Raw genomic sequence first — 24,660 nt, 5'->3', positions numbered from 1 at the left:
AAACCTCTGGTCCATTATTATTTTCGATTGTGATCTAATTTCATTCAGCAACTTGGCACGTTTACCGTATTATTTTATAATTACGTTTATTTAGCTTTTTGCCTTGTTTAGGATATTGGATACGTGTAACAAGGTCCAACTAGTCTACAATGAACTTATTAGTCAGTAATTGATCCATATTAATAATCCATATTAAATTAATTATTTTAACATTTGACCACTACATTTTAAAATAATTTTATTTGCTTATGGTTATAACAAAATGTTAGTTACGAAAATATTAAAATTTTGTTTTGATTCAATTTAATTGACCGTATCAGATCCTTGTATTTATGTTAAGTTTGATTATGTAATTTTAAAGATTGCAGTGAAGACAATTAAATCTGGGAACAATCTTATCGAATGAAATGTTTTCTGTGATACACAAAATAGTGTTTAAGATAATTTTGTGGTCTTTTCATAACATTATGAGAATTTTTTTAATGGATTGGGAAGAATTCTTATGCTAGATTTCTTTGATATATGTATTTTCAAAAGTCTTATAAAACAAATGAAAGTAAATAAAAGTCCTTCGTTTTAATTAACAAATATTTTTAGAATAAGAAAAGATTTTATTATTACGTTACAATTAAATGTATAATATTTTACAATTTTCGACTTTAGTTCACATATAAATGATATTTAAATGATGATATATGTATTATAATTTAAATCAATATTTTAAAATTATTAAGAATAAAAACTTTCACATTCATATGAGGTACTTATTTATATTACATAGTCTTTGTTTAAATAAAATAATGTGTTCATAGTTAATAAAATTTATTTATATATATTTTTTAAATAGAAATTAAATATAATATCCTATAATATTATTTATATTACATTATATTAATTATAAACACTGCAAGAGATTGTTCATCATTACATATAAATTGGTACGATTAATAATTTAATTACCCCCAAGTAGAAAATATTACGCCGTTTGCGTAAACAACGATAAAACTCTTGTATGTAGGTCGTATTATTGCTTGTATGTGTGCATCCAGAAACCAGTTGTGCCATTGAAATTCTTTAATATTATTTAATTGTATTATATAATTGTTCATTTAACACCTCCGGCTAATAAAACTTGATTCGCTCTTTTAATTTAATGCAAATCATAACAATGTCAGAGTTATACCGTTAACTTCAAGAAATTTATGTTTAAAAAGTTAAGCAATGCTTAAGATTTCGCTTAAAAGGGTTGAGTAACTTCTTATATTTGTGGTTAATTGCAAATTATTAAATTAATGCAAGTTAATTAGCCACAAATAATGATATTAAAATTCCGCCAAAAATTAATATATGTATTTAATTGCCACAAATATTGGATCAAACATTCTCTAGGTAAAAGGTACTATTATAGTTAATTTTAATCCGTAACGACTATATTACATATTCAACTGCTTAGATAATTAAGAAAAAAGTGCTACGTAAAAGTACACGAAAATTCACCAACTTAAGTAACATGTCAGCAAAGTCTAAAAAAAATCGAATAATTTGAATGTCGCGTGAGTGTTGATATAATTAATAATGTTTATATTACACGTATATTAAATAATGAAAGTTTGTTTCATACACATACAATATTAATTTCCTTAATTATAAGGACGTCTCTTGGCAAATTAAGATAATTGCCATATTCAGTAGAACATTAAAATAAATGAAAGTATTACACGTTCTAAGTAACACAATATCCTAAAAAAAATTTGGAATATCTACCTTTTTAAGATCTCACACTATTAACAGAAAACATCCAGTTGTGGTTACTATTAAGGGAACTCTTTTATTGGATGAGAACTGTTAAAATAATATTAATTTACCATTGTTGCTTTATGCAGAATTATAAAAATTACTACATTCCTATTCTATAAAATTATAGAAACATATTTTTATGCCATGAATTTGATTTTAATTTTGAAAAAGATTTTTTATTGATTAATCTGTGTTATTTAATTTAATTTAACCTAAATCTTTGTATATATTTTTGTAAATTTGAGAAATTTTTATGATCAATTTGGTAATGTTTTCTGTAACGTAGTACGTTGTCTGTACGAGGGAACGAACAACACAAAATACAGATGCTTTGGTCTTTTAACCAGTCCGACACAATTTTAGATTTGGGTTTGAAACACATTGATTAATTTAAGAGTATGCAGGAGCAAATTGTTATTTAATTTACCCTGTATAAAACCAGTATAAAAGGGGTAGGTTGCGAGAGGAAGCATCCCCATAGCATAATTTTTAAGAGAGATTTTCGAACTCATATAAATTTTTTCATAACTTCTTTAAATTGTTAAATATGGGAAACAATTGACTTATTTAGTCTTAAACTGTTAGCCACTTTAATTTCTCTCGGTCTCGGAAATGATAAAATGTTGATGGTTATTATCTTAACATTCTAAAAAAATAATTATTATTTAATTATTCATTATCATTCGCAACTAAGACATGTTATGTTGAGTGTCTCAAAGAATAGGTTGTTGTTTAAAAAGGTGCACAGATAAATCAATGGACAAAAGAAAGTCTGGTGAACGGTTAATATTTTGCAAGTGTTAAAATAGTAACTGATTTTAATTTTCATTGTTTTAAACGTTTGTGTAACCATTATGAAATTGTTATGGAATTTTTGCTTCGTTACAATATATGAACAAATCTTATCAGGAAGAATTGATATATGTGTACGTATTCCAAGTTTTATGATAAAAAATGTTAAAAATATTATTATTATTATAAATGGAATTTATAAAACATGATGTGAAATATATTATAAATTAAATAATTTTATGTAAAAACTCAAATTTATGAGAATAGAGAAAAAGATAATACGAAAAACTTTTAAATATTAGTTTTTTATTTAAAGTGTCCCTTATTTCATAAATTTAGGTACCCTCAAAAATAAAATGAAAAAATAAACAATTAAATGTATAAACTATTAAAATAAAAACAATATTTAGAAGCAATCATTTAATGTTACGGGGTCAATATTGTACTTAAAAGGAATTTAAAGTGGTGTGCAGCATGTAGGACGAGAAAATACGTAACAATGGTGCGTGTGTACTTAAAATGTTTCAATTGTTTAATCAAAGAAATCGTCTGCATAATAATCAATATTTAGCACATAAATTGTTGCAGTTTTAACCTTGAAAACAAGTGTCACTACATCAAAAAGGGGGTCTTAACAATTTTTTAAATCAAACTGAAACTGAATATTTCTTATTGGTCGTTTTTAAAAAGTTTCTAAGCGTCATAGAAATATTCTCGATTACTTTTGTTGTGCGTTGCAGATAAGCCGTTGATTTGCTTATGTATAATTATTATAGATAAGCTATTAATTTTTTTAGGAAATTTTCAGATTCATAGCTATACCATATAATTGAAATAATATATGTGCAATGTTGGAACGTAGAAGAATATTCAAATTCTGTTTTCAATGAAAAAAAACCTTTCATATCTAAATAGAAGTTATGACCAAAACGTTTCAATAGCCATATTCGGTTTATAATATTCTTGTTTTTTATTATTTGTAAGACTTATGGTATTCAGATAATTCACTATAAAAATGTATTATGTAGATATTTAACATTCTTTTTCATGTATGATGAAATATGTGTATAGTTTATATTTATTAATCAATAGAAGCTCCGCCTCATTGTTATTACTTTTGATATTTAAACACATGTAGCAAGTAAATACAATAATTCAAAACTAAACTGAATTTTTCTGTCAATCTGACATTAAGTTTACATTGAAAATTATAAAATGCGTTGTCATTTGCTTAATTTATATATAATTTTGTCATTATTTTCAATTAGAGAAATTTACGCGAAACAAGATTGTAATAAAGAAATATTTTGCTTTGGTCCAATTCTACACGCCGTTCAAATGTCAAACATAATGAATGACTCGAAACAATTCGTCGACATGAAATTGAAATATAGTTTGAATACGGTTAAAAGTAATTTTGAAAAGATGAAGTCGAGAGATGAACAAAGCATTAAAGCTTTTTTGGAAGAAAATTTCGAAAATGTAGAATCTGAATATTTAGAAGAAGTGCCATCGGACTGGAAAGATTCACCACAATTTTTGACTACCATTAAAAGTCATAATTTAAGAGTTTTAGCAAGTAAATTACATGGAATGTGGAAGGATCTTTCTAAAATAATTAATCCAGAAATAGGAAAGTCGGACCACTACAGTCTTATTTATGTCCCTAATGTTGTTATTATGCCTGGAGGTTTCCTCCGAGAATATTATTATTGGGACACATACTGGATAGTTCTTGGTCTTTTAGGTTATTTGAAAATGTTATTTTACTATGCACACAATATTATTTAACTTGTTTATTTTAGTTTCTGGTATGTATAATACTGCCAAAGGAATGATGGATAATTTCAAACAACTTATCCTAACTTATGGTTATATTCCATACGGAGGACGAGTTTACTATCTAACTAGATCACAACCACCTCTATTTATTCCCATGATATTTGAAATTTATGTACACACTCAGGACGAAAACTTTGTTAATGAATATTTACCTATAATGGAAAAGGAATTAAGTTATTGGGAATCAAAAAAAACTTCATCGACATTAGGATATGATTATTTCGTTTATTCATCAGTTATAGAAGGTTGGTTTATTTGTTGCTACTACTGAATAAATTGTTGTTGTTATTGACACTCAATTTAAACAATACAGGACCTCGACCTGAAAATTACAAAGACGATATTACAAACGCGAGACATTTCAAAAAAGATGAAAAAAAGAACTTCTACTCTGAAATGAATTCTGTAGCAGAATCTGGTTGGGAATATTCTAGTAGATGGATTATTAATGCAGATGGTTCAAATATAGGAACACAATTAGATTCAAAAATTCGTAGTATAATTCCGATAGATTTAAATGCTATTATGTGTGGAAACTATAGGATGCTCTCTGAAATGTACAAACAAATGGGCGATACAGTTAACTCAAAAAAATACTCAGAAAAGTATTCAGAAATGGTATACAATATTTTATTAAGAAATGTTACAGATGCAGTCTTAACAATATTAATTTTTTCCAGAAACATGCATTGAAAGTTTTATGGGATGAGAAAGCAGGAATTTGGTTAGATTATGATATGAAAAACGAAAAGAAGAGGGATTATTTTTATGCGTCAAATTTAATACCACTTTGGGCTCGTTGCTATGAAAAAAATGAGACCGAGATAATTGTAGCTTCCGTTATAAATTATTTGAGTCACCATCAAATTACTTCTTATAAAGGTGGAGTTCCTACCAGTTTATATGATTCCGGACTAGAGTGGGATCTACCAAATAGTTTTCCTCCTATAATGCACTTTATAATTGTTGGAATAAACGAAACAAGAATTCCAATTGCACAACATATGGCTTTTGCAATGGCTCGTCAGTGGATAAAATATAATTTAAAAGCGTTCAATAAAGATCAGCTGATGTATGAAAAATATCACGCAGTGAACCCTGGTCGCAAAGGAATAGGATTTTCATTTGACATCAAGGGAGGTTTTGGATGGACCAATGGTGCCCTTTTGGATCTAATTATAAAGTATCGGCATATTGACTTTGTGTCTAAGTCATGTAAATATTACATTTCCAAAGAGTTTTTGTTATTTGTATGTTTGTTTATTTTTCTTATTAATTAACTAAATTTTAAAATATATCAATGTGTTGAATTTGTGATCAACATGAAAAACACTCGTGCAAGCAAATTAAAAAAAATATTCTGATATATGATTCTAAAGGTAAATTTACAAATACAACAAAGAACGTATTACTCTGTACATTATCATTGCACTGTACTTTTCGCAGATCGCTATGAAAGTGGATTATTTCCCTGATTCTAAATATAAAGATTCAAGAGGATTGTGAGGCATTAAATTATACAGAGTGTTTTGTATAACAGGCAACGTCTAACTGTAGATTCAAGGCAAAGCAGGACGTCATTAGCTCAATACCAAATTAAAAAAAAAGCATTGCTAAATTTGTAACCATGCATATATGTCTAATAACTATACTGTTAGTTAATAAATATATAAAATATGTCTAAATAAAAAATATATGAGAATCTGTTTTGTTTCTATAAGAAATTAAAATGTTTTTCGTTGTTTCATATTTAGATTTATTCCTACATTAACATTATATTTATTAAAACCTAACCTAAAGTCACTAGAAGCACTTTTATTTAACGACATAATAGAATCTTGATTATTTTCATACTATACTAAGAAGAAATTAAAATTTTATGATATTAATACATACCCTACATTATAATATATCATTTATATCGTTTTAACACTAAATATTCCAAATATTTATATTTATCTGTTATAGAATGACAATTCATGGTGGTTAGGTTTAGTTGTTAAGCTCCACTTCTAATTGTAAGGATCACAACCAATTGCAGAAAATTTATATAGGATGTTTATTTATATTCATAGAAAATGTGTGAGAATTGTAACCAAAGTAACTGACATTAGTGTTCATAGTTGACAATTAAGATTATTAATGTGATGCACACAAAATGTTTCTACTCTCTTCCTATTTTATAATTGTAAGTTTTAGTCTCATATTTATGCAGGATTTGCCATTTGACATAAATAGATGGCGGCCAAAACCACACAAAAATCTCAAAATCAAATTTCGAACAAACGCATGCCCGAGATCAAAAGAGGTGCACACAAATATTCACAAGATTCCAATATTTCAATGCATCTATCATAATACCGAACTTCTTAATGCTATTTACGTCAGCAAAATTCTGGATGTCGAATCTTTTATCAATTTGAAATTAAAAAACACTCCTGAACAAGTAAGAGATAATTTTAATCATTTTAAAGATAATAACAAGACATCAGCGGAATACTTAAGGCAGTTTATTTATGAAAATTTTGAAAATGGTGGTGTAGAATATGATACTCTCACTCCTACAGATTGGAAAATTGAACCCCTTATAATACGGAATATCAAAGACAAAACGCTAAAAGAGATGGCTCTTTTGATAAACGACCAATGGAAGCTTTTAGTTTGTAAATTTAAATTAAGAGACATTAGTGATAAGGATAAATACAGTTCTCTGTATTTAAATCAATCAGTTATTTTACCATCAACTAGATTCCGCACCTACAGATATTGGGAAACCTATTGGGTCATTCTGGGCCTGTTGTTATGTCAAATGGAACAAACTGCTAGGGACATGTTGGAAAATTTTGTAGATCTTATCGATAAACACGGATTAGTTCCTCTCTCAGGTCGTATTTATATGTTAGGAAGATCACAATCCCCTCTTTTTATACCAATGGTATATGAGTATTATAAAGTTACTAAAGATTTGGAATTCGTACGTAAGAATATGCCCATAATGGCTAAAGAAATTGAATATTGGGTAAACACACATTCGAAATTTATTCCAGAATTTAACCGCAGATTTTATTTTTATATTTGTGACCAAAATGAACAAGGTGAGTCTTTACTAGAAGTTATATCAAATACCTCTTCATAAATTTCAATTAGGTCCTCGACTTGAAAAATATAAATTTGACATCAATATGGCGAAAAAATTAAAAACTAAAAAAGAAAAAGAAAATTTTTATTGCAATCTTAAAGCTGCGTCTGAATCTGTATGGGACCTTTCAAGTAGATGGATCATTGGAGAAAATGGCACCAACATTGGAAACATAACTGATATAAATATTCTAAATATTTTACCAGTTGACCTAAATGCAATTATTTGTGGAAATTATAGGATTATGGCTGAACTTTATGCACTTCTTGGAAATAATAAGTCAGCAATAAGTTCATTTACTGAATTCACAGCTATGGTCTGTTTACAATGAGTAGTAATCTAAAACAAAAGGGCCTTTAAGTTGTGTCAACTATAGGCACCCTTATGTTTTATATTGTGTCATATATAATAAATAGACATGAAAATAACTCCGATACACTTGTAGGTATCTGCCATTGAGCATCTGTGGCATCCTGATCTTGGAATTTGGTTAGATTACGATATAATTAACGACAAACGACGAAACTATTTTTACTTGTCAAATTTAGCCCCACTTTGGACAAGATGTTATGAACAGGAGAATATGGAACTAAATATTATGTCTATAATAGTCTATTTGAAAAATAATAACATAACTTATTATCCTGGTGGCCTACCCGCAAGTATGACAAGAAGTGGTGAAAAATATGATCTTCCTTACTCCTGGCCACATTTCTTACATTTAATAATCAATGGATTGAACAATACTCAAATTCCTATAGCTAAACATTTAGCTTATTCCATAGCTCGTCAATGGATAAAAGCTGTTCACAAAAGCTACAAAACGGATAAAACAATACATAGTAGTTACGATGCAAGTAAGTTGGGTCAGAGTGCATCTAACTTGCAAACTTCATCCAAAGCTGTATATGGGTGGACAAACGGAGCTTTTCTAGACATACTTTATAGATATAATAATTTGCTTAACCATTCCAATATAATTAAAAATATCGCAGTTTTTATGTTACTACCAATAATAATTACTCATATTTATTAGTATACCTATGTCAGTAATACGAACTATATTACAGACGATATATATAACGTAGACATATTCTTTATCCACAAATCCGTTGTACTAAAATATTACATTTTACTTATATTTATTATATACCAAAAATTTATAGTAATTATATTTTCATTAATGATAAAAATATATAAATGGCAATGCTAAAAAAGTATAATTTTATTTTTTCAGATGTATTTATATTTGTTTCTCTCAAAAAACACAAATTATAAAAATTTTGTATAAATTTACAGTATATGAAATTCCAAACAATTTTTATTCGTCAATATCTGACTCCAATTTTTTTTTTATCCGTCGCCACGAGGTCAATTTTACAAATATTTTGTTGGCAAAATTGATATACACACAAACACTATTATAAAAAAAATGTGTTACGTAACAATCAATTGCTTTCTTTCAATTTGACGTTTAAGTTCACTGAAAATTTTAGTATGCGTTTCATTTTCTATATATTAAATATTTTATTAATGTTACTTGAAATCAACACGATATATGCGAAAGTTACTTGTAATATAGAAATCTTTTGCACTGGACCAATCTTACATACAGTTCAAATGTCAAATGTATTAAATTCCTCTAAAGAATTCGTCGACATGAAATTAAAATACCCCGAGGCGACAATTAAAAGAAACTTTGAAAGCATTGATAAAGAAAATAAAAAGAGTATCAAAGATTTTGTGGACAAGAATTTTGAAATTGTGAAAAGTGAATATTTAGATGATATACCATCTGATTGGAGTGATTCGCCACCATTTTTGGAAACTATTAAAAGTGGACAACTAAGAAATTTAGCAGGAAAAATTCACAAAATGTGGAGGAATCATTCAAAAAAAATTAATCCTCAAGTAAAAAATTCAAAACAGAGTTACAGTCTTATTTATCTGCCAAACCCTGTTATTTTGCCTGGTGGTATGTTTCGAGAATTTTATTATTGGGATACATATTGGATAGTTGTTGGCCTTTTAGGTAATTCTAAAACCCTATTTTAATACACATTTATTATTTTTATTATTTTGACTGTCAGTGTCTGGAATGTTTGATACTGTCAAAGCAATGATGAAAAATTTTAAAGAACTCATCGGAACTTATGGTTACATTCCATATGGAGGCCGCGTTTACTTGACAGCCACTTCAAACCCACCTATGTTTGTCCCTATGATATATGAAATTTTCAAATATACCAAGGATGAACAATTTCTTGATGAATATTTTCCTATTATGGAAAGAGAATTAAGTTATTGGGAAGAGAATAAATCGAAAGATGTGCCAAATTTTGGAAAAAAATATTTCCTTTATATACTAGATGAGGAAGGTTTGTATAGATTTATAAAGCAATGGACAAATAACTTACATGCGGAGTTTTTAAATTTAAACACATATAGATCTTTGAGAACATATTAAAATATTGTTTAAAATTTTTGTTTAACGATTTTATGACAATATTTTAATTTTAAGAATTATACATTTATTTTGTAATATATTGTTTATCAACGGAGTATGGATTTTACGGGAAAAACAATTCATTTAAATTAATAATATTAAAACTAAAGTTATTTGTCCAAGAGGATTAAATTACATAATATTTTCAATTTTGGACTAAACAATTAAATTATATAGTACCCCGACCTCAAGAGTATGCACACGATTATACACATGCAAAAAACTTCAGTGAAGAAGATATGAAAGACTTCTATTCTGAAATGTGGTCTGCAACAGAATCTGGTTGGTGTTTTTCTAGTAGATGGTATATAACAAAAGATGGCCCAAACAGTGGAACGAAATTAAATACAAAAGTTCGTAGTATAATTCCCGTAGATTTAAATGCTTTCATGTGTGGAAATTATAGAATAATTTCAAAATTATACGAACAGCGAGGTCTTCCTGTAGAGGCAAAGAAATTCCGACACAAATTTTGGAAAATGGTAATTCATTTGCATAAAAGTAGAAATATAAATAATTAATTTAAATGACTTGTTAGTCTAATTTATCTAAGTGTACTTATTTAATGTACTGTTTGTAACTTAGTTTATATTCATAATTAATTTTCAGAAACGTGCAGTGAAAGAAGCTTTTTGGCATGAGGATCTAGGAATTTGGTTAGATTATGATATGTTAAACGATAAAAGAAGAGACTATTTTTATGCGTCAAATTTGTTGCCATTGTGGGCACGGTGCTACGAAAAAAATGAAACTGAGACACTTGTGGCTTCTATACTTAGGTATTTAAATAGTTATAAAATTACAAACTACAAAGGTGGAGTTCCTGCCAGTCTCTTTGAGAGTGGAGAAGAATGGGATTTACCAAATACTTATCCTCATGTAATGCATTTGATAATAGTCGGAATGAACAAGACACATATTCCAATTGCAAAACATTTGGCTTTCGCAATGGCACGTCAATGGCTGAAATATAGTTTACGAGCATTTAATAAAGATCAGAAAATGCATGCAAGGTATAACGCTGTAAGGCCCGGTCGTAGAGGAACTGGTGCAACATATCATCTAAAAGGAGGATACGGATGGACCAATGGTGCCTTAATGGATATAATTTTTAAGTATCGTAATATTGATTTTACATCGGTATCTTGCAAAAAAAATATTTCCAAAGTTTTTACGTTAATGGTAGGTGTATGTGTGTTCTTAGTTAATAGATAACTGAAATATTTAATAAATTAATCATTGAAAAGTATGTAAATTTTATTTTTTATCCGCATTACTATAAATATACCAACATAACTCTTCTTAATTTATAATATAATATTAAAATATTATTAGCAAGTTTCAGATTATAACTTAAACAAATCTGTTTAATTCATCAGTGATAATTTTTTTGCTCACATACAAAATTATTTTATGTTGCAAATTTTATGTCAAAAGTCCAATAAAATGATATAAAATACAATATAAATATATTATAATATAATAATTTTAAAACTTCACCATTTCAAGATTTCAATTTTTTCACTTCAAATACTAAATTTATAATAATTTAGTATTTTTTAATGTAAATTTAAACTGATCAAATGAATTGTATACTTACAGTGTACTATATTAACTCATATAATATACAAAGTTTTCTTCTAATATTGTAATATTTACTTAGCACCAACTATCAATAACAATAAATGAATAAAATACAATGATTATTTAATTTATTTGAATTTAGATTTTATAAATTCACATTAGTGTTTATTGACAAAATTGTTTACAAACTAATATGCAGCCCTGTTGGTTTTAATATTTTAAAACGTGTGAGGTTTTATCACAATATTTCAATCTTATTCACTAAACAATAAAATTATTTGCTTACATACATATTGGCTACAGTAGAAAGTATTTACAGTCGGCTTAATTCTTGGAATATCCCAAGAGGTATTTATAACACGCTTTGAGTGATTAATTCAAAGGAATGTCTGTCTAGATATTAAATATTCCCTTAAATTAATGGTCAATACCTATCATTAAGATAACTATTGATGACCTATTCCTGAATGTTTAAGACAGGACTAGTTTTATGAAAAGTACAAATCATATCGAATTTGCATTAAATTATAGGACACAAAAGAAAACAATTATGAAAATAAGATTAAATAATTTAAGGCAAATTCAAACTAACTTTTTAAATAAATATCCTAGTTTTAATAGTAACCGAAGCTAATATCATGTAAGGGAGCGGCGCCATCTGAAGGCAAAGCATAGTCTTTGGACAATTGATCTAAAATTCCGCCGCGTCCTACTGGACCTGATGGCGATGGTCTTGGTGCAAATTGTGGGGCAGGCCTTGGAGCGGGAGCAAAAGAGGGAGCCGGTCTGGCCGCCAATGGAGCTGGTTGAGCGTAAGTGATTTTGGGTTGGGGTCTTGGAGCTGGGGCTGGTTCATATTCTTCGATCGGGGCCGGTTCAGCATAAGACACAGCAGCGGGTCTTGGAGGAGCTGGTGCGAAACTTCTCGATGGAGCTGGGGCAAAGCTTCTCGAAGGTGCTGGTGCGAAGCTTCTGGACGGAGCTGGCGCAAAAGATCTTGCAGGAGCTGGACGGGCAGCTGGACCGAAATCGAATGTTTGTGAAGATGAGAGGGAAGCGCCGGATACTTGAGCTCTCTGTGGCACTGGGGCGGGGGCTGGTTCAAACTGTTGTGGGGGAGAATATGATTGGAAAGCTGGCTGTGGTTGTGGTCTTGGTCTTGGAGCTGGTCTAGAGGGCAGAGGTTGTGGTTGTTGTTGATCTTGGTCGTAGTAAGCACCGGAGTATTCTGGGAGAAGAGCTCCTTCTTTGTTCGTTGTTTCGTCGACTAGGGTTGGTGGGGCAACGGTGATACCTTCACCGGCTGGTTCAAAACCATATTTAGTTGCTCCATACTCTACCACGCGAACTTTTCCAGTGTCATCTACGTATCCGTATTTACCCTTTACCTCGCCATTGGGCAATTTGGTTTCAATTTTGAAAGATCCGTCAGCGCTTTCGTATCCATAAGTGTAAGAACCATCCTCATTGTGTCTAAAAATTAAAATAAAGAATTATTATTTTATTTTTTTTTTTAATAAATAAATGATTATTTTCTTTTAATACACGAAGATAATAAATAAAAAAGAAATAAAAAATTGTATTAGTGCATTTTTTATTGAACTCACCTGTTAATTTGTTTTAAGATTGGAACTGGAGTGGGTTTCGGTCCAGCAGGGCCGGAATATCCTGGTTGTACTCTGGATGGAGCAGGTCTTACTGGTGATGCTGGTTCATAGTCAGAAAAATCCTGAGCAAAACTTACTGCCACAAAGGCGAATACTGCCACCTAAAATATTTAAATAGGATTATAACAAGTATATTTAAAATTAATTTAAAATATTAATTTAATTAATTGTTCACATTATAAAACATAAAAAAAAGTTTAAAACTAAAATTTCTCTTATGGTATAAGTGACCTAGGAACAAAACTAACTCGTACATACATATATTTAAAATTCTGTACAGTAAAGAATGGGTGTGGTGGATATCAGCAGAATAATACAAACTGTCTTGTTTTAGTGGCATAATGTTACATTTTACTTTCATTGGGTCGAAAACCTATGCTTGCTTAATCGAAATCTGTCACAAGAAAGTGAAATCAGTTCACTTGACCAAAACCATATTTACAAAAGTCTGATTTGACATCTAAACGCAATCATGTGGTTCTAAGTGCATAATCTCGCAAGGTCTGGGTTTCTCTGGTAACGGGATTAAAGCAAACTTTGGTTATGGAAAGGGTTGTTGAACTTGATCAAGAACGCTTATGATAAGGAAATATCCTTGAGCTAGACGGGTAAATAGAGATAAATCTAAAATGACCCCTCCCTGATCGTGATTAAATTTTCAATGCCAACTTTTTATGTTGCATTTTAATATTAAAAATATAAAAATTAAAAATAATGCTTCGTAACTAATATCTATTAAAATTTTAAAGTTCTAATTTTTCCTCCAATATTTAATAAAAACATGAATAAAATGTATTTTATATTAATTTTTTTTACCTTATGTATTTGGTGATAATTAATAAATTTTATTTGTTATTCTATAACTAGGTTTTTTTATATTTAATACTTAGAAAGAAACTGGATTATTTTAAATGTTAAGGCATAATGAATGCAATAAAACGTGATATTTAAATTATTCACTGGTCACACCCACAGTCTATTGCGGGAACTTATTGTTAGATATAGTCAGTAAAAAGTATAGTAAAATAATTATTGTAGATTGTAGACGTTTATAAAAATGAATAATTCTAATCTCGTGACATAAAAATACTAATATATATCAGAAAAATTACAAATATAATTTTTTCTTGAAATCCCAATTAATTAAAACTACACAAATGAATCACAGTGCTTCATTAACACTTATTAAATTAAAATATTACAAAATATCTTACCAAAAATGTGACCTGCGACATCTTCAATATTTTTAAATAGTAATCATTAGGTATGAGAGAAAAGCATTTAATTAAATGAAACTCATTCGTACGCTTTAATTAATTCACTATAAATATAGATCATATATGAAGGTCAATAAGAAGAAATGCTATAAAATTCATTAATACGGAAAATTACGGTCAGCACTGCGAAATACTGAATAAATTAAAATTAAATAACCTTAAGCTGCACTGATCTTAATTGAATAAATTAATTTAAACGACAGTGCATTGTGCCAACTTTGAACGTAGGTTTATTTAAAAGAACAATGAAAAATAGTCTACAGACATGATCGGTCACTGCAAGAAGTGCTTTATTCCTGATGTTACTATTGACCTTGAAAGAATTAAACAGAATAACAGAACAGTTCACATGCGCTTAGTCCGATAATTCACTGAACCACACATCTCACTAACGGCGTTCACTAAATCACGGCGGGATGTCACAGGTGGAGAAGAAGAAGAGTAGAGAGAAAATGAAAGGGAGAGTTTTTTTTTAATAAATACTCACATATCTGAAAGGCAACATGTCTGCGTGATGTAGGCACTGCACTGGAATGGCGCGGGGGACCACAATTACCTTTTATATCGTGGCCCCAAAGAGTCGCCGAAGAAGGGGCAAGGTCCCAGAGTCTTTCTGTCTCCGGGCCCGCCGGTTCCTGGTGTCGTACCCGTCTGGCCCGGGACCGGACCCCTGGTGACTCCTTTCACTATCTCATCGGCCAACTTTAGCAGCCACATCTAATGTCAATTGTTTGATGATTTCTTTTCGTTATGTCAACTTTTTAAGCACTAAAAAACATGTATTAATTAATAAATTTATTAATTTTTATTATTAGATATTACGAAATTAAAATTATAGATAATACTGAAACATGTGTACACATTTTTCCATTAAATTATATTACGTGGACAACAATGATTACTATAATGTTACTTTCTAATTTTTTGAAAAACCTAATCAACGGTTTATTATTAATGTTATTGTTGAGAATAATTGTATATATTTTTGATCAATTATAGAATATATTTGATAAACACAAAATGTTCAACAAAACTTTCTTTAACGATATTCACGCCATTATTAAAATGTATTCATTATAAATAGTTATTACTATTCAGTAATTAAACTATACTAAAGTATACAGAAATAAGAATATAAATAAATTAAAAAATAATAATTTTAATGGTTTTCATATTTTAAAATTGTATTTGTACTTTACTGTAAAAACTTCCATAAACCAAGTTATACTTAAAAATAAAAAAAAAACATAACCTTAAATGTTTTTATAATATTCTGCAATTTAAACCAAATTGTCACATTCCTATGTTAAATTATTAATACATCGTTTAATCTCGTTCTCATATATTATTCTATAATTACATTCTATAGCAAATGCATATTAAACAAGCAAGTTTAATGTTCATTCCTTAAACAATATTAACCTAATTCACTAATTAACTAGAAATCTGTTAAAATTGTTGTTCTGATATTCGGTGATGCAGAAAACTAATTAACCATAGTAAATAGATCATGAAATATAATAGTTCATCTATCTAAAGCAAAATCGATTTCTTGTACTACTAGTAAATATTGTTCCAAAATTTTATTATAAAGAAATTGAAATATGTAAACTCGATGATTTCTAAACCGGAATATATTGTCTATTTGATTAAAACTTATACATCGTACAAACTTACTATTAATTTACGGTAGTACTGTGATATAAAAACAGTGCCCGATGAAATAGTTAATTTTAAATACAACATGGTTAAAATTGAATAAACATTTAGTAGTATTTTTCCCATAAAAGTTAATCATAACTTTTGCAAATATAATTTAATTTGTGTTCCGGTGTGAAAAGTATTATTTAAATTGGACCTTGCGCTTTAAATGTCAGTGTATCAAATTTGGCAAATATATTTTATAGTGGAATACATTGAAGCATTAATTAAGCCTGAGGCAAGTGTGCCCCACCCAAATCTGTTAATCACTGCACTGCTTGTTGTCAGGTAGAATTTTTCTTACAAGTTTCATTATTTTGACATTTTATGGATAATAAGTAAAATATATTTTCGTTAAATAAATATACAAAAATGGGCAATTTTTGTTATTTAAACACGTGTGATTTTTTGAATATACAATTAAATTAAAAACTGCACCTATATATTTAAAAAGAAAGAATGAAAAGTAAAAGCAAATTAAAACCTTAATTAATAAGCCAGCTATTATTCAATCATTGAACTTGTATCAACCTACAGTTTTTTAGAGAAATTGAAATGTTATCTATTTTAACAATAATTATATAATACATTAATTCCAAATGGAATATGTAAACACTAAATAGTCAAAAGTTGACTTAATAATTATAAAATCAAGTGAGTGCTTAATGTAAATATTTCACACCCATGCCTGGAGGAGTGGGTCAATGTTGCAATAATATATGGAACAACTTATACGCATACCACAAAATGTCAATTTTCATATGTGACTATTTAAAAAAAAAAAAAAGTTTACTTATGTTTCAGTTGTGATTTTGCAGGTATAATAAAAATTATGCTTAAAACATTAATTATATAAAGTCATCATTTTAACCATTTAAAATTATGTACACATACAAATATATTATGTTATTGTTAGGAACTGTTATTATATAGAATATTATAAATAGGAAGGAAAATTAAATTTTTCATGTTAATTAGTGTTCAAATAATTTAGGAAAATAATGTTTGGTATTGTGTTTTCAAAAATCTACATCTACAAATATTCAGTTTATAAGTTTTTAATGACAGAATAAATTTTCTAATTTTTTCAGTTTTTGGTGGATGCGCCTATTTAAGATTCTTTTGAAATAATATACAAATTTCACAACCTGAATTTTCTCATAAATGTAATGTTATAAGTAAGACTTTTATTATTGTGTGTGCTTCGCATTTTTTACGTACATTTAGATACACTCATACACTCGAATAACAACTATCCATAAGATTTAATTAGTTTTTTATGAAGGTTATTTACGTAATTCTTTAATATTTAGCAAAACAGATTGCGATTCGTTTTACTACATTAAGTTTATAGTAATAGTTTTATATCCAATATTTATTGGGATCCAAATTATTTTATGGTGTCATCAACCGAAAAAGAATCTATAGGGTGACAGCACTAATGGCATTATTTAATCCTATAAATAATTTAATTAAATTTTTTGTACATTAATAAATTACATATAAATTTGTAAGCCTTTTTGGAATTCCGGATCTTGGGTTTTCATGCCATAAACTAAATTGCTTAAATATTACGGTTCAGCGATAAAATGTGATTTACTGAATGTTTTGTTTGTTTTCGTTTCGTGATAGATGGATATCAATGACCACACATGTAAAATAGTTCACTTATAAAGGTCAGGAATTTTTTCGAAACCTGTTATCTTTTAAGTCAGTTTTTCAGGCAATTAATATAATTTTGTAAATGTCAAGTAGTTCTAATAAACTTAAGATTGTATCACTTATATTATACCTTTAAATACGTTTAAAGGTAAATAAAAAATGCACTATTAAGGAAGTATATACGAATATTAAAAAAATACCTAACTGATAATTATTTATTTTTTCAACGCAGCTCTTTACTAACAACATGGTCAAGTTTAATTAGCGCAATAAATTTAAAATATTAACAATTCATGCTCTAGATACAACGTTGCGTTACATACTTACAAAAATATGTCTATGACATTTGAATATAATATATAAAATTACATGTAAATATGAGTTTAGTCAAGTTTTTTTGTGTTGTAACTATTAGTCTGATTAAAAATTGACTTAGAAATTGAGGTAGAAATTAATGTAATATGTGTATTCATAAAGTATATATTACTTTTTATGCATTTCATTTATATTTTGTGTGCAATAAATCCTTTAATAAATTACAAATAATTAGTAATAGATATAATAAAGTGGTTAATTATGCGAGATATAAAGAATTTATAAATTTCAGCTCGGTCTTTGTATACCGAAGGTCAAAAATTCTAAATTACACTACAATATTTTATAAAATTGCAAGGTTAAAACATATTGTTGCACATTTTATATAACCAGAACAAGAATTGTACCAAAATACTAAAAATATACACAATATGATACCAAATATGATTTTAATTAAAAATAAAAAAGAAAATAATATGTAATATTATTATTAGAATGTATATTTATAATTTTACATATATACATATATTTAAAATATGTCTTATGAAGTAATAGAATGTTCTCTTATTGTTCATGCATATAAAAGAGACAATGGTGAATATATTAAAATATTTTTTTTAACAATTTTTAGAGGTGAACTTGGTTGCCTAAGCTGTAATTTACCTAAAAGCTATATTTTTTATTTCACCTTATGGACCATTATAAAAATATATTAAATGTAGTATCTTTTACTAAATTATACATAGGTGTACCATTTTGAAGAAGAATATATGACGAACAATAGGACAAAAGCAATTATACATTGCTAAACATTATAAAAAAAATCAGATCAGCAATCAGTAGGAGTTGACTCTAATCGCATTCCATTCCAAGGTCTTTCCGACTCCACCTCATTGCAAGAAACCCATGAAAGACATTTACATTGAAAATTCCACCACAATTAATAATTATAGAACTATTTCTTCATATTTTTTTTCTTTTATAGGAGTGTGGGGTTCACTACCCATATTACCATTATACTTGCCTAGCCTTCTGAATACGTCTGGATCAAAGAAGAAATGAAAAGTCTGATATACAAAATAGTTTTATTTATTGTTTATATATCACAATACTTATTTTATAAACTTATAAGCTAGCGGTGAAATACGGCGTAAGAATAGGCTAATACTAGAATGGCTTGTAGAGCTTATTTACATTTTCAGCAGTGTATCTCTAAATTTATAATTAATAGACTAGTTCAAGTCTTATGCTAAGTAGAATAATTTTGATCATATTATTTTGATGGAGTTGCGTTTCCCATAAATTTACAGAATTGATAACAAATAGTCTTAGAAAAGAGAATGCATTAAAAATAAATAGAAGAAGAAGAAGAAGAAATTATAAGAAAAGGGAAAGGTAAAGAAAAAGTAAAGAAAATACGTGAATAAAGAAAGTGCTATAAATAAGAAGCTTTAAAGAAGAAGAGAAAAAATAAGTAATTTATAGGAAATACATTCTCTTATTAAAAATAAATAGGGCACATTTTCCATTTAACTATCTCCTGTAATTCACAGAGTAAGATCCGGTATTAATGTCAACATTGGCAGCAGGATGTCCCTGAAAATGATTGTAGTTAGGGTAAGCTGGAGCAGGAGGATTGTAATATCTAGGCTGAGATGGAGCAAAATTGTACTGAGGTTGTGGTCTGAAAGCGGGCTGCGGTTGGTAAGTTGGTTGCGGTTGGTAAGTTGGCTGTGGTGCTGGTCTGTAAGCCGGTTGTGGCTGATAGGCTGGTTGGGGCTGGTAAGCCGGCTCTGGTTGGTACTGGGCTTGAGTGTAAATGGACCTTGGTGGCTCTTGGGGAGCATAATTTTGTCTGTAACGTGATTGAGGGGCGGCTGATCTGGTGTCTTGGTAATAGGGATCGTCTTTATAATAGGCTTGTGGGTCCTCACGGTACTGTCCATCGTCCTCTTCGTTTGGAGCAAGAGGTCTGGCAATAGCGTTCTTGTTGCTGTTAAGGGTCGGAGGAGGTACTTGGATTTCGTTTCCTGCTGGCTCGAAACCCCTCCTGCTGGCACCATATTCTACCTCCCTAAGTTTACCCTGGTCATCGATATAGCCGTATTTTCCGTATACTTCACCGTTTGCATATTTCGTTTCTATTTTGAACGTACCATCGGCAGCTTCGTAACCGTAGCTGTAAGAACCATCTTCGTTGTGCTTGTTTATTTGCTTCAAGATTGGTACTGGTGTCGTGTATTGTTGGGCTGCAGCTACGGTAATTACCGTTGCAATTACAAACTGAAACAGAAAAGAAATTTTATAAGTGAAAACTATAACAAAAAAAAAGGCCGAATATATTAAGTCACTTGGGTTTTATCTAATTGTTACTGTTATGTAAATTCAGTTGTTAACCAACCTATATTGTCATATTCATGAAACATTTTATTTACAAACACATTTTACATTAAGTGACCAGTTGATATGGTTATTAACATTATTTGGTATATAAAAAACGTCCTTGAGTGACGATCAAACTCACTTTCAGATTGTTAGTCTCAATGTGAGAAAAACGAGGTGTCACTCCCAAAACGCTATAGATAGTTGAGATTGTTTTAGTTGTCAGGATAATTGTCCTTGTATACTTTATTTAGTTGTCGAGTTGGTAGGTTGAAAGTTTAAAAATAAGGCAACTGCTTAAATAGCTATTTCATCATAAGTGCATATTACTAATTATATAAATATTATTACTGAGACAATTAAAACTGTATGTTTGTGTTAATAATTTCTTTTAATTTCTAAATTATGTATGTGTACATGGCAATAAATTAATTAAATATAAATATAAATTAAAAATAAATTAATGTTTTAATGTTATTACATTTAATTATAATATTTTTTAATATTTATGCAATAGGTAACCAGTTAGTAGTAATATTTAAAATATAAACTAGACTAAAGTATTGTCAATAAGGTGTAATAAAACCTGTAAAAATTTGTTCCAATTTCAATATTTGGGTGTGTCCCATTAACGTATTACATCAAACAATTTCAACCATATGTTCCTCACACATTAATGAATTTTAATCAAGATATTTATGATGAATAAATATTTAGTAAGTACTTGAACCAATTATGCAATTTCGTCCACATAAATTCCATGAATAATATGGCAGAAATATGTTATTGTGTGTTATCCAAAGATGGTTTATACATATTATTTAATTTGTTCGATAGTTTTAATGGGACATAAAATTTTTAAATTTTTTTTTCAATTTATAGTTGTTAAATATAATCACGTTGAAAAATATACACCCAATAAAATGTCGTAGTAGTAAAAAAGGATCACATTACAACCACTCCTTTATGTTTTCCCCCACTCATAATTTTATTGTTACTGACGCTACAGAATGGAGCATAAAAGTCTGAATACAAAATTTGAAAATGTCTCTCATCAAGGACAAAAAATATATTTTTTAAATTGTATAATATTAAAATGATTTTAAAATTAATTGTTAAACAATGTAATTAGCAAAAATTACTCAGTTTTAATAAATTTTGGATTAAAATTCTAAAATGTTTTATAATTATTCATAATGCTGCTTTAAACACTTTCTTCCACTGTACTAGTGTCAAAACAAAAAATATGTCTTTGTTTAAATAAAAATCCACCATGTAATAATACTGAATCACTTAAGAAAATATCGCCAATTTTTGCCTGTTTCCGCACTGTTTCCGTTCACGACACATATGCACTATTAGTAAACAAACAATTGTAAATTGTCGCGATACTTACATAGAGCTTCATTGTGTGGCCGGCACAGTAGATGTCGAACACGAAGAGGTAAACAGCCGCACCTCCACAACGGCGGAGTTTATATAGAATAAGTCCCCACAGTTACGGGGAGCAAGGTTACCATTGGTACAAATGTCTGCTCTTAACCTAAGATCTTCGAGGAAATATTTTGGACTAAGTATGATAATTAAACCATTTCTGAAATAAAAATACGCAATAGTCTAACAGTCCCTGAAATGTATTTCGTTTTTAAATTCCTGCCTAATCTTTTTAAAAAATACAAACAATTTTCATTAATTGTTAGAATTTATTTAAGTATACAAGTAAAATTTAACATGTTATATAATATATAAAACTATAAAAATGAAAATTCTCACAAACTTTAATTAATATGCATATTTTATGATAATTTTTAATAAATGTTTCATCATTTTGATCATTTTTCCACAAATATTTAATTTGGTATGTATCATTTTACTTTATATTTTTGTATTTTTCTATTGAAGAGCATACACAATTCAAATTATATATACCATATTATATAAAATGTAATTTTTTTATATGAGAACACATGATGAAAATATAACTTTACAAGTATTAAATAATATGTTTGTAATTTTGTATTGCAATTCACATAAGTCACGTTAAAAAATGAGTATCTATTTTAATGATTTCCCATTAAGTTTATAAATAAGATAATCTTATAATATAAAACTAATTGATTTGTTTGTACGAAACAATTAAATGTGCAATATTCCGTAACTAAATTATTTAAAACAACAGTAATTTCTCACTTATCCTTCAATTTAAATTATTCAGTCGAATAATATTTAGTCAGATATTAATTAAATGTCTACCGTTTCTAAAGGTTCTGGAAAATTATCCATCAAATTATCCTAATAATTTTTTCGCGAAATTGAAGGTCTGTTAAAATTAATGATTTATTCAATATTTTTAAATATATGGTTAAAATAAAAATATAATAATAAATATATTTCATAAAGTTTCATTAGTAACGTCATCCAAATTAAATTAAATTCAATTACTTTTCTTTGTTTTTCTCTCTCAAATATTAATCACTTAGCCTAGTTGTTATTATGGTAGTTATATGTCAACATATTCTTTCTATTACATTGTTTATAATATCATATGGCAATGAAGAATGTGGATAATTCATGGAATGTTAGGCAGCGTCTTGACAATAAAAAGTAAATCAGTACGCCTAATAATTTATTATTGTAAATTGATTTACATACATGTGCATACATATATTGTATTTAGTTAATAAAATATATTTGTATTTAAGGTTATCTTAGGTCAAGTAATGGACATAATTAATAATAACAGTAATTGTCAACCAGTAATGTAAGAAACATTTATCTATATAATATTAATATAAACTATAAGTTTTAATTTTAGATACATTAATATTTATACATAATTTAAATTCACGAGGAACCGTATTAAAATGTTACTTTTGTTGATTTAAAAGTTTATTGAACTATTTTACCTATTTCCTCTATTAACATAATATAAGAATGATAACATTATGAATATTGCATTTCTTGTATTTTATGCAATATAACACCCAAGAATGTTTAAAACTTGTTTACTTTGACACATTTTAGATACTTTAACCCAGTTGTAAGCATAATAAAAAAATGAAAACAGTTATTATATAATCTCAAAATTTTCTCAATGACTATCGAAGCGTTAAAATGGACGTACCCTGATCTTTCTAGAATTACTACTTATTGTTAGTAAAAGTGAAATTATATGATAATAAATTATTTTACTGTAATTATTTATACATTTAAACAATGGTAACATTTAAAATCGATAATGAGTCATTGGTAAAATTTAATATCCAAAAACGGAGTAACTTACTACCTATATGACTAATCGAATTACAATATTCCAACGCAAGAATTCCACCTGGTTACTTTGATTTCTGTCTAATGTGTTACTCAAGTTAATTTGTTAGTTTAATTGATGTTATCGTATTTAATCGAATGCGATTATCGACCTGAATATATCATCCCAGAAAATTTCTAAATGGCATTTGTATCCGACGATTAAAACCTTCTTTTCACACCCAACATTTACATGTACTGGATGTCCTCAGACACATCCGGACTGCTTTCTTGTGTGCGATGGTGAATAACAAAAGTTTGTTGTTTGCATCAGGTAGTTCGAATGTACGTGCGACAAGCAATTTCCCTATGATAATTTCCGATCAATGCTTTAATAAATTAAGAAAAACTCACTTCAAATTGCTTAAGCTATTTAATGAGTCCATTTAAAATTGGCGAACCTAAAAATTAGGCCTTGTAATCATTATTGAGGAAGTGGTCTACATAACTTTAAGATCAATGATGTAACCACGGCGACGTTTATGATTTCTATTTAACATTTTCCAAATAATATTTAACCTTAAGGTGAAATCGAAGGTAATGCAACTTTATCGGAATGCGTAGTAAAGCAAGCCGGTCTCAGGTGTATGGACATGGTCAATTGTAGAGCAGGGAGTGTCTGCGGCCTCGGAAGAGTATTCCGATTTGATATTGACGCACGGCGAACATATTTATCAATTAATTTAC

General features: G+C 28.4%; 5 protein-coding genes across 6 annotated transcripts; 3 read left to right on the top strand and 2 right to left on the bottom strand.

Moving 5' to 3' along the window:
- Positions 1 to 3,862: 3,862 nt before the first annotated feature.
- Positions 3,863 to 6,125, top strand: LOC109609039 (trehalase). 2 transcript variants are annotated; one of them, XM_049964404.1, is made up of 5 exons: positions 3,863 to 4,336; positions 4,395 to 4,676; positions 4,745 to 5,049; positions 5,112 to 5,646; positions 5,878 to 6,125. In XM_049964404.1, exons 1-5 carry the CDS (start codon positions 3,928 to 3,930, stop codon positions 5,904 to 5,906), a joined length of 1,560 nt encoding a protein of 519 aa, XP_049820361.1. In that variant the 5' UTR covers positions 3,863 to 3,927; the 3' UTR covers positions 5,907 to 6,125. The 2 variants fall into 2 exon arrangements, with proteins under 2 accessions (XP_049820361.1, XP_019881209.2); XM_020025650.2 differs by lacking the exon at positions 5,878 to 6,125 and having other exon boundaries at positions 5,112 to 5,727.
- A 1,007-nt stretch (positions 6,126 to 7,132) lies between these two features.
- On the top strand, positions 7,133 to 8,706 carry LOC109609040 (trehalase-like). The gene is made up of 3 exons (XM_049964410.1): positions 7,133 to 7,526; positions 7,579 to 7,886; positions 8,016 to 8,706. Exons 1-3 carry the CDS (start codon positions 7,241 to 7,243, stop codon positions 8,604 to 8,606), a joined length of 1,185 nt encoding a protein of 394 aa, XP_049820367.1. The 5' UTR covers positions 7,133 to 7,240; the 3' UTR covers positions 8,607 to 8,706.
- A 338-nt stretch (positions 8,707 to 9,044) lies between these two features.
- On the top strand, positions 9,045 to 11,325 carry LOC109609041 (trehalase). The gene is made up of 4 exons (XM_020025652.2): positions 9,045 to 9,602; positions 9,661 to 9,948; positions 10,254 to 10,558; positions 10,686 to 11,325. The coding sequence occupies exons 1-4, from the start codon at positions 9,068 to 9,070 to the stop codon at positions 11,289 to 11,291; spliced, it is 1,734 nt and encodes a 577-aa protein (XP_019881211.2). The 5' UTR covers positions 9,045 to 9,067; the 3' UTR covers positions 11,292 to 11,325.
- Positions 11,326 to 11,771: 446 nt separating this feature from the next.
- On the bottom strand, positions 11,772 to 15,234 carry LOC109609059 (nematocyst expressed protein 3-like). Its single transcript, XM_020025680.2, has 3 exons — positions 15,092 to 15,234; positions 13,268 to 13,428; positions 11,772 to 13,133 (listed from the first exon to the last, which is right to left on the bottom strand). The coding sequence occupies exons 1-3, from the start codon at positions 15,107 to 15,109 to the stop codon at positions 12,275 to 12,277; spliced, it is 1,038 nt and encodes a 345-aa protein (XP_019881239.2). The 5' UTR covers positions 15,110 to 15,234; the 3' UTR covers positions 11,772 to 12,274.
- Positions 15,235 to 19,348: 4,114 nt separating this feature from the next.
- LOC109609067 (uncharacterized) lies at positions 19,349 to 22,092 on the bottom strand. The gene is made up of 2 exons (XM_020025687.2): positions 22,061 to 22,092; positions 19,349 to 20,565 (listed from the first exon to the last, which is right to left on the bottom strand). The coding sequence occupies exons 1-2, from the start codon at positions 22,070 to 22,072 to the stop codon at positions 19,816 to 19,818; spliced, it is 762 nt and encodes a 253-aa protein (XP_019881246.1). The 5' UTR covers positions 22,073 to 22,092; the 3' UTR covers positions 19,349 to 19,815.
- Between the last annotated feature and the right edge of the window lie 2,568 nt (positions 22,093 to 24,660).

The sequence above is a fragment of the Aethina tumida genome, chromosome 3 (assembly GCF_024364675.1).
Source record: "Aethina tumida isolate Nest 87 chromosome 3, icAetTumi1.1, whole genome shotgun sequence".
In the NCBI taxonomy this organism is placed as follows: domain Eukaryota; kingdom Metazoa; phylum Arthropoda; class Insecta; order Coleoptera; family Nitidulidae; genus Aethina; species Aethina tumida.
This window is presented reverse-complemented; position numbering and strand designations above follow the sequence as displayed.